General features: G+C 37.5%; 8 protein-coding genes across 8 annotated transcripts; 4 read left to right on the top strand and 4 right to left on the bottom strand.

Annotated features, from left to right (window-relative positions):
- Positions 1 to 848: 848 nt before the first annotated feature.
- On the top strand, positions 849 to 1,181 carry RO3G_03777 (uncharacterized protein; the record flags this gene model as incomplete). The annotated part of the gene is made up of 1 exon (XM_067658367.1): positions 849 to 1,181. The coding sequence occupies one exon, from the start codon at positions 849 to 851 to the stop codon at positions 1,179 to 1,181; it is 333 nt and encodes a 110-aa protein (XP_067514468.1).
- A 515-nt stretch (positions 1,182 to 1,696) lies between these two features.
- RO3G_03776 (uncharacterized protein) lies at positions 1,697 to 2,397 on the top strand (the record flags this gene model as incomplete). The annotated part of the gene is made up of 2 exons (XM_067658366.1): positions 1,697 to 1,728; positions 1,950 to 2,397. 2 exons carry the CDS (start codon positions 1,697 to 1,699, stop codon positions 2,395 to 2,397), a joined length of 480 nt encoding a protein of 159 aa, XP_067514467.1.
- A 2,063-nt stretch (positions 2,398 to 4,460) lies between these two features.
- Positions 4,461 to 4,736, bottom strand: RO3G_03775 (uncharacterized protein; the record flags this gene model as incomplete). Its single annotated transcript, XM_067658365.1, has 1 exon — positions 4,461 to 4,736. The coding sequence occupies one exon, from the start codon at positions 4,734 to 4,736 to the stop codon at positions 4,461 to 4,463; it is 276 nt and encodes a 91-aa protein (XP_067514466.1).
- A 2,440-nt stretch (positions 4,737 to 7,176) lies between these two features.
- Positions 7,177 to 7,311, top strand: RO3G_03774 (uncharacterized protein; the record flags this gene model as incomplete). Its single annotated transcript, XM_067658364.1, has 1 exon — positions 7,177 to 7,311. The coding sequence occupies one exon, from the start codon at positions 7,177 to 7,179 to the stop codon at positions 7,309 to 7,311; it is 135 nt and encodes a 44-aa protein (XP_067514465.1).
- A 2,761-nt stretch (positions 7,312 to 10,072) lies between these two features.
- Positions 10,073 to 10,495, bottom strand: RO3G_03773 (uncharacterized protein; the record flags this gene model as incomplete). The annotated part of the gene is made up of 1 exon (XM_067658363.1): positions 10,073 to 10,495. The coding sequence occupies one exon, from the start codon at positions 10,493 to 10,495 to the stop codon at positions 10,073 to 10,075; it is 423 nt and encodes a 140-aa protein (XP_067514464.1).
- Positions 10,496 to 10,908: 413 nt separating this feature from the next.
- On the top strand, positions 10,909 to 11,880 carry RO3G_03772 (uncharacterized protein; the record flags this gene model as incomplete). Its single annotated transcript, XM_067658362.1, has 1 exon — positions 10,909 to 11,880. The coding sequence occupies one exon, from the start codon at positions 10,909 to 10,911 to the stop codon at positions 11,878 to 11,880; it is 972 nt and encodes a 323-aa protein (XP_067514463.1).
- Positions 11,881 to 12,146: 266 nt separating this feature from the next.
- On the bottom strand, positions 12,147 to 12,497 carry RO3G_03771 (uncharacterized protein; the record flags this gene model as incomplete). Its single annotated transcript, XM_067658361.1, has 1 exon — positions 12,147 to 12,497. The coding sequence occupies one exon, from the start codon at positions 12,495 to 12,497 to the stop codon at positions 12,147 to 12,149; it is 351 nt and encodes a 116-aa protein (XP_067514462.1).
- Positions 12,498 to 13,757: 1,260 nt separating this feature from the next.
- On the bottom strand, positions 13,758 to 14,162 carry RO3G_03770 (uncharacterized protein; the record flags this gene model as incomplete). Its single annotated transcript, XM_067658360.1, has 1 exon — positions 13,758 to 14,162. The coding sequence occupies one exon, from the start codon at positions 14,160 to 14,162 to the stop codon at positions 13,758 to 13,760; it is 405 nt and encodes a 134-aa protein (XP_067514461.1).
- Between the last annotated feature and the right edge of the window lie 429 nt (positions 14,163 to 14,591).

The raw sequence follows: 14,591 nt of genomic DNA, 5'->3' as shown, positions 1-14,591 counted from the left end.
ATTTGGGATAACTTTAAGTGATAGTACAGTGCGCCGCGTTCTTAAAAAAGCTGGCTTTATAGCATTTGTCAAGCCTCAAAAACCTTTGCTACAGTAGGTCACAAAACTGCTGCAAGGAATTGCAAAATTGCAGTTTTAATGCTGATTGTCTATGAATACTGCACGAATCTATCTCAAACTTTGAATGTTTATAGCCCAATAGAAAGGTCATCTACTGGTAGAATATCAGATACAGGCAATGATTATTGGTGGAATTTGATAATGTTAAAGACGGAGTTATACACGACTGGCTTTTTTTGCATTTTTACGTATGTTAAAGACGACACATTTTAATTCGGCCTATCCGGTTGTTATCATAATAATTCACATTCTTGGCAAGATAAGAATGTTAGCAGTATATAAAAGTGCTTACAATTTCTATATTTTATGTTTTAAATTCTTTTACTTCCATTATTTCTCTTATTTATCTTTTTATTTATTGGATGCCTAAACGATTGTCAGAAGAGAAAGTAAATGACCTCAGGTCAGCACTAACTGAATCAGCATCAACCTATGATATTGCTAAGGAGATTGGTGTGCGTGAGTCAACTGTTAGTAGATATTCTAGAAGACTTTTTTCAAGTAGGACAATAAGCACAGGTGGCAGGCCTACAGTAGTCTCCAAAGTAACAAAGCGGTTAATCAAAAGAAAGGTCATCGAAGGGGTTCTAAAGACTGCCAAAGAAGTACACCGGGAGTTAGTTGGACTTGGCTATGATATCTCATACCAGTCAGCAATTAGAGTACTGAAATCAATGGAGTTCCATTTTCTGATAGAAAAAAAGAAGCCATTTCTTACAAAAGCACACATGCAGCATCGGTTAGAATGGGCCAAGAAGCATCGGAATTGGACAGTGCAAGATTGGCGGCAAGTTGTCTTCTCTGATGAAACCAAGATTAATGTATGGGGCTCTGATGGCTGTAAGTATTACTGGAAAAGACCAAGCGATCCTCTTCAGCCTCATCATCTAGACTTTACAGTCAAGCATGGAGCCGGTAAATTGATGATGTGGGGCTGTATAACCTCTGGAGGACCAGGATATGCTTGCCAAATTTACGATGGTAACATGAACTCTGATGTTTACCAGCATATTTTGAACACTACGCTTCGCGATACCATGGAATACTACGATTTCAACTGATCCAATATTTACTTCCAGCATGATAACGACCCGAAGCACAAGGCAAAATTTACAATTGCTTGGCTAAATAATCACAAAGTGCGCTACATTAGCGATTGGCCAGCTCAGAGTCCGGACTTAAATCCCATTGAACATGTATGGCACCAACTGAAGTTGAAGCTTAGCTATTACGAACGTAGAGCAAAAAATGTGGATGAGCTTTGGGAACGGGTAGAAAAAGTATGGAATGGCTTTGATAAAAAGCTTTACCAAAGGTACATTGATAGCATGCCGGCAAGAATTCAAGAGGTTATCAATAAGAAAGGCGGCCCAACTAAATATTAATAAAAAAATTCATTCTGTTCAAATTTTCGTATCTTAAATTTTCAAATTGCGCGCTTCATATTTCCTTTAATACTTATCCAATTGGGCTTAAATTCATATGGTTTTTTCAAGACACATGCCACATCTACTATGTAAGAACACAGGTAGCCTGTGCCATTGTGGCAGGATGTGCACCACAAAAGCCGACAAAAATGGAATCTTTGCAGCAGTTTTGTGACCTACTGTACGTAGCCAAAACATCATGAAACGCCTTCAGTGGGCCAAATCGCACCAACATTGGACTGTGGACGACTGGAAACGAGTCATATTCTCAGATGAGACTAAAGTAAATCGTTTTGCATCCGACGGAAAGGCTTATGCATGGAAACTACCTCATGAGGAATTGAACTCGCGACATGTACAGCAAACCGTCAAGCATGGGGGTGGTAATATCATGGTCTGTAGCTGCCTTACATGGGAAGGTGTTGGATGGATAGTTGATGTTGGTCATCGTATGAATAGTGAAGGCTATCTTGAGGTCTTAAAAGATGATTTACTCAAGACAATGGAAAGTTATGGCTTGGATTCCTCCAAAGTAGTGTTTCAGCAGGACAACGATCCAAAGCATACATCAAAGATAGTGAAAAAATGGATCAACCAGCAGCCATTTGAAGCATTGGAATGGCCTCCTCAGTCCCCGGATTTAAATCCCATAGAGCATATGTGGGCACATTTAAAGAGAGAGCTATTTCATAGCTATGAGGCACCACCAACTAGTATGCATGAGCTATGGGAGCGAATAGGTCAAACCTGGTATGCCATTTCTAAAGAAGAATGCCAGAAATACATCGAAAGTATGCCGAAAAGGTGTGCTGCAGTCATTAAAGCAAAAGGTCGTTGGACTAAGTATTGATTTTTTTAAATACAGTGTGTAAAAATGTTTACTTATAAACGCCGTCAAAATTGGTCGCATGTACCGCCGGACTTTGAGGGCCCATTATTACCAGTATATTGGGTCTACGGTGATGTCTGTGTTACCATATGATTTTCCAGAGTTTGCTCTTTCGAATGATGTATATATTATTGTAATACGCCAAGAAATGAAGTAGAAGGTAGTCTGTATAGGCAAAATATGAAAACATGCGACCAATTTTGACGGCCACTGTATAAAGCTGTCTTTTTCTACTATTTGAATTTCTGTCTGGCTTTGCTATTAAAAATGATACGCTGTGGATTGAGCACCACTTTGCAAAAGCCTGTGCAGTTAGTTGATTGAACAGAGATGTATATAGTTTGATAGTTTCAAATATTTCCTTTGTTGCAACGGATTTAATTTTGTAGGCCTTGGAATTATTAGGATCTTCATAGCAAAACGCTTCATTTAAAAAATGCTTTAGTTGTGCATCTGTTTCTAAAAGAAAATTAAAAGTTAAAAATCAAAAGTAAGTCACTCTTTTCAACGTACTCAACGTACTTAATTTAAATCTCTTTCTTTTTCCGACTTCTTCAACTAAGCTCAATTGCTGAGATTCTCGGTATCTTCTGTATGTATAGGGATCACCAAGAATTCGTTGTTTCAAAACAACAATTGGTTCCTTTGGGGAGGTATTGTAGCATATCTCGACATTGCCCCACTTTTCAATACGTTCTTTGCATTTTTGGATATTCTCGTTCGTGTGTTCTTCATAAAAATACATGCAGAGGGCTGCATCCCTTGTAATGTTCATTTAAAAATAAGACGGATGAAATACAGAGTTATTTTTAGATTTCGCAGTCCCCGAATTTTAATTTTCACAAGTGCATAAGTTTGGATGGCACACTCTTTGCAAATAGATTGCTTACTTTTACTTGAACACATTATTTACAGCAAAAATGAGCGTACGTTTTGTGAGCCCGAAATTTTGTCGTAAAGCATATATCTTTTTTATTTTAGACTCTGTATTCTTTTTACAAATGTTTCTTTTCTAAGCAATCGTTAAATTTTGTAGTGGAATAATGACAAAATCCTCGAAGGTCGCTAAAGAGAATACTGTTGCATGCTTCTTTGATTCTGCTGGAGATTGTCTCCTTTTCCAAAATCTTTTCTCTCTTGAGTTTGCTTTTAACAACAGACCAAAATTGCTCAATTGGGTTGAGTTCAGGAGAGTATGGAGGAAGATATATACAACTATAGCCACGACTGGTGATATAACGTTCGATGTCTTTTGAAGTATGGATCGGAGCATCATCCATAACAATATAATGTCCTTTAAACTCCTCATGGTTATCCAAAACATCCAAGGTACTTTTGATGAAGTTAATATAATGGCCAGTTACTGTACCGCCGGCGCCGCTAACAACCAAGCCATTGCTGCCGAGCCTTCTCTTCTTAGATGGTATTGTCGGTCGCCGTAGCTGAACATTCACAGCCCCAAACGGCGAAATTGCACCCAAAATCGTTGTCGTTCTTGCTCTAGTTTCAGGTACAATCACTTCAGCTCTAGTTCCTTTTTTTTGACCACGCCATGGACCTCTTGAGATTTATATGGAAGGCGGCTTCATCTATAAAAACACAATTGCTCATGTAATCCATATCCGTCTCATTTACCCAATTTAAAACCCATTCATATCTTCGCTCAATATTATCAGGGCTGTTTCTCTGAATCGAATGCATGTGAGCTTTTTTAAAAGTCAAGTTGCATTCCCTTGTCATAAAGTTATAAACGGATGTCTTCCCTATTTTTAAACCAGTGAACTCACTAGTCAGACTATCCATGGCTTGGTCAACTACAGCAGACGCGTTGTCATCATAAAAGCTGACAAGGTGCCGTTTATGCTCTTCGTTCAAAATCGAAGGACGACCCACCTTTTTTCCATTATTTAGCTCTAGAATATCTGACGAATTTTCTTGATCCTTTTTAACCCAGTTGTACGCCGTACGCCTATTGACCCCCAGCTGATTTGCTGCCTGCCCTGGAGTCATGGCCTTTTCGTAAACTAAGAAAAATAGTTGTTCTTTGACATCATCACCATGTTTCCGATATGCGCGAACTTCATTTTCGTTTTTTTATTAGGCTTCTCATGGAGACTTTGTTTTTCATCGTGAAGTTTTCGTTTCGTTTTTTCAGGTGGTTTACAGTCCAAATGCTCATCAAAATTGGTAATGTAGTCGATGGGATATGCTTCAGTATCAATGTCCATATTGAAATGCTCATTTCCGCTTTCATCTACAACTTCACCTTTCCCATTTTCATAGATAAATCGTACGCTCATTTTTGCTGTAAATAATGTGTTCAAGTAAAAGTGAGAAATCTATTTGTAAAGAGTGTGCCATCTGATTTAAGCACCTATGAAAATAAAATTCAGGGACTGTGAAATCTAAAAGTAATTCTGTGTAATTTAGTTTCCTGAAGTGTGCCAATAATTTCTGAAAAAAGTGTATTATACTTCTTTTGGATATTCAAATACAAGCTCTCAACCGCAGCTCAACCACAGTATAAACCGCAGCATCTTCAACACAATATTAAACTAATAGAATTACAACTGCAGCATATAAAATAATATAAATATTCCTCTGTTTTGATTAAATAAAAAGGACAATCTTTAACTACTTAATAATTTATCTGTACCTTTGTTAATTGCTATAAAAAGACTATTCGTAATCAACCACGACACACGAATAGATTTTTTAAGGTAATTAACAAAGGTACAAGATAATTAATTGAGTAGTAAAAAGCTAATTGTTTATTTAATAAATATAAGATCTATTTATACTATTTTATGTTTGTTGCGGTGGTGATGTTTGTTACTTGCAGTTATGATGTTAATAATGAAGACACTGCGGTTGTACTGCGGTTATACTGCGGTTGCTAGTTTACAGTTGAAAGTCCAAAAGAGATAATTCTGTTACATTCTAAAAATGTAACAAAAGACGTGACAGTAGAAACAACAGGGTCAAGTCAAGTCACGATTGTCGTGTTCTTTATAGTGTGACGCAGTTGGCGTAACTTGTGCTGAAGAAGGGACTCAGTCCTAGGAAGGAGTCAGTCCTAAGATGGACTCAGTCGTAGTGTAACACGCAAGAACAAAACAGCGGAATTTAAATCGTTGCAGTTTATAACGAACGCCTTACAGTTTGCAACGACCACCTTACACTATACAACAACCGCCTCTTATGTTATAACAACCATCCAAAATACCAAAAACAGAAAAAAATCATAAAATCCAAAAGCATATAAATAACCTCAAATAATAATCACAAAAATACTTACTTCACTTCTTACCTACTTCACTTTTAACTTACTTTATTTTACTTTTTCTTTTTATCAAATAAATATTCTTTTAAAGAGGCAAATTATCTCTTATTTTATTTAACATCAAGAACAAGAAGTCCCTTGAAGCTATCATACTTCATTGTAAAACCCCCTTTTATTTTATCTTTTCATCCTTTTTTTTTATTTTACCTGTTGTAAACATAGTTATTTTCTATAAGATATCAGTTGTATTAAAATAAATAACGATACACAAAAGATTAAACTATGATTGAACAATTCCACACTTTTCCAAATTTAGAACAATAAGATCAGTATTTGTCATCCTAGCGAGTCTAATCAATTATCAACCCCCAAAAGTAATTAGATCAAAGTTAATTGACTGGTTATTATTTCTATTGTTCAACTTCAGATGCATATATTAGAACATCGACAAGCTTTAGCTTAATCATTGGTTCTTCAGCACGACATCGTTGCCGAGTCTATATCTTTTATATCTACGCTCACAAAGAATATAAATAGATGCCAACTTTTTATCCATTAAACGGGGCTCTTTTGCAATATAAAGAAATCTGCAATAAAGAAGGATTTTAATTTTATATTGCTGCTATTGTTTTTTTGTTTAATTTTTTTATTTAATCTTACGATTAAAACATTACCTTTATCAAAACAGTCTGATCTACTTTATAAGATCTGGTGGTCACTATAACAAGCGAATCAAGCCAAATCTGACTCATATAAAAGCAACTCTTATATCAATTACACTCAAATCTGTTTATTTAAACCTTAACTCAACACTCCCAAACAGAGAAACTACTACTATAAACCAAATCATTACAGTAGGAGGGACCTCAGTCCCTGAAGATAAACCAAAAAAAAAAATTCAAAAATAGAAAAACACAAAAAATAATAATCATATAAATATCCCCTCTTATAAATTCACTGAACTATACTGAACTTCACTTTTAAAAATATCTTTTATTCAAATAAACATCGAGTTCCTCTTTATTAAAACTCTTTGATCTTTACTTTATAACTCAAGCAAGTCAAGTCCTTTTGTCATGTTTTGACATGTCAATAAGATAACAGTCTTATCATTCTAAGCTAAATCTTTACAAATGAGTTTGAACAAGAATAGATCCTGATAATTACCAACTGCCCTGAACAGCCAAGTTTCACTTTCATCTCAACAGTTGATTATTTACATCAGTTTATAAAATTTTTCTTATACATGTCAAATCATATCGGTCGTAACTATCTCTTGTCATTTAATCTCAGGTCTTGCTCAACTAATATAAATAGCCTTGGAATCTTTCTTTAATAAAAGTATTGGACTTTAGAACTATTGTTCGGTCTCGTTAATTCTTCTTTTTCATATTTTTATACTTAAAAACACTTCATTTTTTTTTTAACGAATTCTGAACTATTCATTACAAGCAAATATGGTTAAAGAAGATCAAACGGCTAAATTGTCTTCCAACGACGACAATAATTTGGTTACAAAACAAATAGAAGATGCTAAAGCTAGTGAAGACATTGAAATGACTACAAAATGTGTAAAAGGCGGTGCAAAATGAACAATTTTTTGAGGTAGTGTGATTGCGCGAACGCGATTTGATAAAGAAGGATAATGGTCGGGTCTTCAGAATAAGTATGACAATGCAAAGACGGTTGTTGCTCCAACAGGAAGAGTGACAGGCCAAGCAGGGGGGTCATGGGTTTTGTGTAATAATTATTGTCGGGAATGGTTTCTTTGGATATGATAAAGCATTTTTTTGCCCAAATCAAAGAAGGGATCGTCAATAACCATGGCTTTTGCTCGGACTCCTTGTTGAAATCCAAAATCAGGCTAACTGGAGAAATGTTTTTGGTACCTAACGCCAATACCACTGGGAGAGCGTGATAAGTTTTGACGATGTTCAACGACTAGGAAACCAATTGTTGGAGGAACAGATCATTGATGGTGTTTTGAACTTCGATTACAGTAAAGGACAAAATCAGTCCGTTTTTTGGTTTTTTCACAATGCCTCACCAGGAATTTAACTTAGAGCTCCGCTTAGCTGACAAAAACTTTGCACGCAGACTAGCCAAAATTATTGGTGTAACCTAATTGCTTTTATCGCCATTTCTTCTGTAGTTATGGCGGAAAAAGTAATTTTCCGTGATTGTTGCTAACGCCCTATTTTGCGTTAGGTACAGTATCTCCAGAAACAGACACTGGATTGACTTGAAATTTAGTTTGATATGTCTTATGACGTCAGTGAACGCTTACGCACTCTCATATTTTAGCTCATTTTATTTTTTTACATTTTTTCTTTTTCCCCATTTACCTCATCTTAGATTAGCCAAACACGCCATGAAAGCAAAGAATGACAACGAACATGCCCAAAATGAAAACATATTGAACCACTCCATTTCATGGGATATAATTAAAAAAAAAGTAGGCTGCGGAAAGTCCATGATTCGAAGAATTTCTAGGAAAACCAAGATGCAGTCAAAAAATAGCGCGGGTAGACATCGTTTACTCACACCTAGGGAGGAAACCAAAGCAGCTAGAGACATAAGACTAGGCTTATCTAAAAGCGCAGCTGATGCCTCCTTTGGCGTTAAAAAACCAGTTCGATCAGTCAATCCAAAAACAATTACTCATACTTTCAAACGCAAAGGTCTAAAATCCGCTAAAAAAAAGACGACACTTCCACTTAGTAATGACAGGCAAAAGGCGCGATATGATTGGGCAAAGGCTCATAAAGACTGGTCCGAGACTGCTTGGGAACGCGTTGTCTTTTCTGATGAGACAAAGATCCAAAAAAGAGGGTCTAATGGTCTAGAATACGCTTGGAAAGAGGATAATGCACCTTATCGAGATTATCACTACAAGAAGAAACATGCTTATGGAGCAGGCGGGATTATGCTTTGAAGTTGCATAACTATACATGGAGGGGACTACATGTCCAGGCTACAAAGTAATGTAAATGGTGAGCTATACACATCAGTACTTGAGGAGGACGACAAGGAAACATTGAAGTACTATGGCCTGCAAAGTAGTGACATGATCTTTCAACAAGATAATCCAAGCATCCATTGTGTTTCAGCTCCTTCAAAATGGTTCCAAAAGAACAAGGTTAAGCTCCTAAGTTGGCCAGCATACTCTCCTGACCTTAACCCAATTGAAAATGCATGGCCCATGCTTAAAAAGAGGGAACAGATGACAAGACCACCCCCTTCCGTGATTGAGACTGACCAAGCATTTTTTGACCGGGTTTCGAAGCTTTGGTATGACCTAGCAACTCCAGAGTACTGTAGAAGTCTTATTCACTCCACGCCCCGTCGAGTTCGGGACGTAATCCAGCGTAAGGGCCGCGCTACCAAGTACTAATCGAAATTCAAAAAAAATAAAAATTCATTATTTTCAATATATCTTCTCATAACATGTCGGAAAATAAAAAATACCACTTCCGACAAACATTATCAAACTTGTTGAAGGAAGAGGCAATTTTTTCGTCAGCTAAGCGGAGCTCTAAGTTAAATTCCCGGTGAGGCATTGCGAAAAAACCAAAAAACGGACTGATTTTGTCCCTTACTGTATGATGGCACCATGAATTCAGAGGTATACCAAGAAATCCTTGGCACAAGTCTTAAGGACACGCTCGGGTACTATGGCCTAGATTGGAAATCATCCATTTTTCAGCATGACAACGACCCAAAACACCGATCAAAGTCAAAAAAACAGTATATGGAAGATAACAGCATGTGTTACATTGATGACTGGCCATCCCAAAGTCCTGATTTGAATCCAATCGAGCATATATGGCATCATCTCAAGCTGAAGCTAAGCATGTACTAAAATAGAGCAAAAAGCATGCACGAACTGTGGCAGAGAGTGGAAAAGGAATGGAATTCCTTTACAAAAGATCAGTGCTTAAAGTATATTGACAGTATGCCAGAAAGAATACAAGCTGTCATTGCTGAAAAGGGCGGATCAACTAGATATTAATAAAGTCAAAATACCTCACAAATAGACCGAGCTTAAGTATCTGTCTCTTAATAGATCTCAGCTAATTATCTGAGTTTAAACTTTTGTCACAAAGTAGTGCGCACATAGATGGTTTTATATTTTAAATTTGAAATGACTGAGCCAATTTGTTATGGAATTACACCAAAAATAAGTAAAAATCATCATACCTTTGTGAGGTATTTTGACCCACTGTATATTGAAGTTTAAAGAGCGTAAGTAAAGTATGAAATTGGATTGTTTTTGGGTATCATGGGTCTTCACCAAACTGTTACAGTGCAATGAAGAAATGTTGAAAAATAGTTCTTTCGATCTATTATTCATTATTGGTTAGACTGAGTTAGAGCACCATCAATATTGAATACTGTGGTGCCGTGCTGCTGATCACTGGGGATGCATGCTTGTATTGGTGATCCCAAGTTATCTAAAGAGCCATGACGAAAGTTATATCCTGCTGGGGCGCCATTATGGTGGCTATCCATGGCAGCCAGATGTTGAGACTGAGGAATGTTTTTGGTAACTTGATCCACTATGACTATGTCTGTAGCAACATGTGGGTTGTTGGTATTTTTAGCATTAATTCCCATTGGAATGTCATCTTGTGATTCAGCGGTTGTTGTGAAGATAGCTTTCAGGACTTCTTGAGTGGATACCAAGATAAAGTCCTCCTCAGTTGTTAGCACAGTAGAGGAATGAATCCTTGGGCCATCACCAGATACGTTCCGAATAGAACGTTTACGTTTCATAGTATTCGAAGTGAGAGGCTGGGAGGAGGTGCTAGACATACAGTGGCCCACAAAATCGTCCCAATGTTTCGTAATTTTCTCTTCTAGAGCTTGTAGAACCATAGTTATTAAGCTAATGTACACCTTGTTGTATATCATTCAATAGCCAAAGTCATGTAGAAGCAAAAGTCGTGACGCAAATTCAGATTAAAACAGCGCCAACGGAGATAGAGGAGCTAAACAACAAGCGGTGCATTGGGACAATTTTGTGGCACTTTTGAAAAAAAACGAAAAACGATGAAATATCGACCCACAAGTTGTACAGATGTACCAAACTGCTTACAAATGCACATCGTATGACTCTAAGTTGATCTTTACTCATTGCTGAATTTTTAATCTCCTACTGATTTATTACTTGCCCATTATATCTCAACATGAAACAAGTCTCTCAAGATACAGTTGTTCGAGCAATTTCGTTACTTAAACAAGGTAAGTCGGTTCGGGAAGTGGAAGGTGTTACTGGCCTAAGTAAGAGTACTGTTGGGAGGCTCCGAAAAACCCATTGCGTTGGACTTGAAAAGCCAAAAGCTGGTCGGCCCAAGGTGCTATCTGCGGCTGATGAGCGTTATTGTGTGCGCCAAGTGACCAAAAACCGCATGTCTAGCGCAACAAAGGTGGCTAAGGAGCTAGGAAAAGACACCGGAAGAAAAGTAAGTGCTGAAACCGTGTGCAGAACCCTTCGCAAGGCCGGTCTTGGTGCGATTGAGAAGCCAAAGAAGCCTTTGCTTAGTGCTAAAAACATCCGTATGAGGTTTTCTTGGTGTATGGCTCACAAGGATTGGACAATAGATGATTGGAAACGTGTTGTTTGGTCGGATGAGACAAAAATCAACATATTCAATTCGGATGGACGCACCTGGACTTGGATTCGATCCGGAGAAAGTCTGAAATCGCATCATGTGAAGATGACTGTAAAACACGGTGGAGGTAATATCATGCTGTGGAATGCCATTACTTATGCTGGAGTTGGTTGGATGTGTAAAATCAATGGTAACATGGATAGAACATTGTACAAAGAGATTTTGGAGGATGAACTGGAGCGTACAATTGAGTATGGAACCAATAAGCTAGGGCTAGAAAGACGTCAGGTGATCTTCCAGCATGACAATGATCCCAAACATACGACTAAATTAGTAAAAGAATACCTTAAAGAGCAATCCTACAACATCCTGGAGTGGCCTGCACAGTCCCCTGACTTGAATCCAATTGAAAATACGTGGTCATTATTAAAGAGAAGGCTAAATGATTATGAAACAGCACCAAAAGGCATGAATGAATTATACGAACGAGTAACTAAAGTTTGGTATGACTTAATGAAGCCGGAAGAGTGTCAAAAGGTTATATAAACAATGCCTAAGCGTATAAAACAATGTATCAAGATCAAAGGACGCTGGACTGACTATTAATATCAGATAAACAAACCATTTTGTTTTTTTTTTTCAAAAGTGCCACAAAATTGTCCCAATGCACCGCTTGTTGTTTAGCTCCTCTATCTCCGTTGGCGCTGTTTTAATCTGAATTTGCGTCACGACTTTTGCTTCTACATGACTTTGGCTATTGAATGATATACAACAAGGTGTACATTAGCTTAATAACTATGGTTCTACAAGCTCTAGAAGAGAAAATTACGAAACATTGGGACAATTTTGTGGGTCACTGTAGCTATGCCACTAGAAGCTTGGCTCGACTGAACCTCAACTTGATCTACTCTGTCTTGTGGAGCAGTAGGAAATTTTCTGACCTTTTTAAATGGCTTATTCTTGATTTTTGCGCATTCAGCAGCAATATGGCCACTAGCGCGACAGTTCCAACAAACACGGGATGAACGTTTCTTTGGACAATCAGAGACAGCATGTCCTTCAGCATGACAGTAGCGACAATATAGTGGGTCAAAATACCTCACAAAGGTATGATGATTTTTACTTATTTTTGGTGTAATTCCATAACAAATTGGCTCAGTCATTTCAAATTTAAAATATAAAACCATCTATGTGCGCACTACTTTGTGACAAAAGTTTAAACTCAGATAATTAGCTGAGATCTATTAAGAGACAGATACTTAAGCTCGGTCTATTTGTGAGGTATTTTGACTTTATTAATATCTAGTTGATCCGCCCTTTTCAGCAATGACAGCTTGTATTCTTTCTGGCATACTGTCAATATACTTTAAGCACTGATCTTTTGTAAAGGAATTCCATTCCTTTTCCACTCTCTGCCACAGTTCGTGCATGCTTTTTGCTCTATTTTAGTACATGCTTAGCTTCAGCTTGAGATGATGCCATATATGCTCGATTGGATTCAAATCAGGACTTTGGGATGGCCAGTCATCAATGTAACACATGCTGTTATCTTCCATATACTGTTTTTTTGACTTTGATCGGTGTTTTGGGTCGTTGTCATGCTGAAAAATGGATGATTTCCAATCTAGGCCATAGTACCCGAGCGTGTCCTTAAGACTTGTGCCAAGGATTTCTTGGTATACCTCTGAATTCATGGTGCCATCATATACAGTGCGTTGCAAAACCCGGACACAAAACTCTTTTCATGGGATAGATCAACGACTATTAGCAGTATCGACGTAATTTAACTACCGCTAGATAGAGAAATTTATTTTATGCTAAACTGTGGCCTGAATTGACGTCATACACTAGTCATTTATAGCATGATTTGCCATAGACTAATATAGCACATTTACGTCAAAGTGGTTATTCATCTTTTATTCATCATTACATCACAGGGATTACTCGTTGTGAAATGAAAGTTACATCATCTTGTAGCCCTAGTCTCAGTCTGTAAGGTGTATATTAATTCACTAAAGTTTCTTACATTTTAAAGATATTTCTCACTACGTAACTTTTCCCACTATCAATTGCTAAAAATACCCAGCAGAATTAGCTCTAGTAAGCTTGACAGCGTCAAACTTTGCCTACATAACAACGAAGCCACAGCAACTATTGCTGCAAAAACTGGGGTCTCTGGTCGTACTGTACGTTGCTTAAAGGATACCTTAAAACCAGACTATATCCGACCTAACGGCGGAACGCCAAAATATACTCAGACTCTTCGCACCAATGCTCTTCGTTTAAAGCTCAGAAATGATGCCTTAAAGTCTATTTCTGATGTATGTTCTTATTTGAAGTCAATTGGATGTTCCGTGAGCAAATGGCAAGCAAAAAGGTTGATGAACGAACTTGGCTTTAAAGCTACACTCAAGAAAAGCAAGCTATTTTTGAGTGACCAACATCAAAAGAACCGCCTTAAGTGGTGCAAGAAGCATCAAATCTGGACTGTTGATGACTGGAAGAAGGTTATCTTTTCTGACGAAACAAAAATAAACATCTTTGGGCCAGATAGCAACCCTTACACTTGGAAAGAAGATGGGGCAGTAAGCAGACCACACCATGTAAAGCAGACAGTAAAGTACGGAGGTGGATCCCTGATGATGTGGGGTTGCATGACAGCAAAAGGGGTTGGTTATGCTTGTAAAATCTTTGATGGTAATATGAGCTCGCAAACATATACCAATATATTGGGAACCACATGCAAAGATACGCTCGATTACTATGACTGGAAACATACGGACGTCATTTTCCAACATGACAATGACCGTAAGCATACCTCCAAGCATACCAAGAGATGGATGAAGCGAAAAGGGATACAATTACTGCAGGACTGGCCAGCACAAAGCCCTGACTTCAACCCTATAGAGCATCTATGGAGGCACTTGAAGCACAAGCTGCATAGTTATGACAACCGTGCTGCCAACGCTGATGAACTATGGCAAAGGGTATGCAAAGAATGGGATTCTTTTACACCAGATGATGTAGAATCATACTACAGAAGTATGCCCAAACGTATTAAGGCAACAATCAAAGCTGGAGGTGGAAGTACCAAATATTAAATAAAAAAAACTTTATCAAAAAAAACATAAATTTCGAAAATAATAGCTCATGAGATCATAACTCAGTCATACATTAATTTCTCCGCTCCAAATTTGGAACATAAGTACTATATAAGTTACATTATATTTGTGCGAAATTTCGAATTAAAAGCTCGA

This window comes from Rhizopus delemar, genomic scaffold, assembly GCF_000149305.1.
Source record: "Rhizopus delemar RA 99-880 supercont3.2 genomic scaffold, whole genome shotgun sequence".
Classification (NCBI taxonomy): domain Eukaryota; kingdom Fungi; phylum Mucoromycota; class Mucoromycetes; order Mucorales; family Rhizopodaceae; genus Rhizopus; species Rhizopus delemar.
This window is presented reverse-complemented; position numbering and strand designations above follow the sequence as displayed.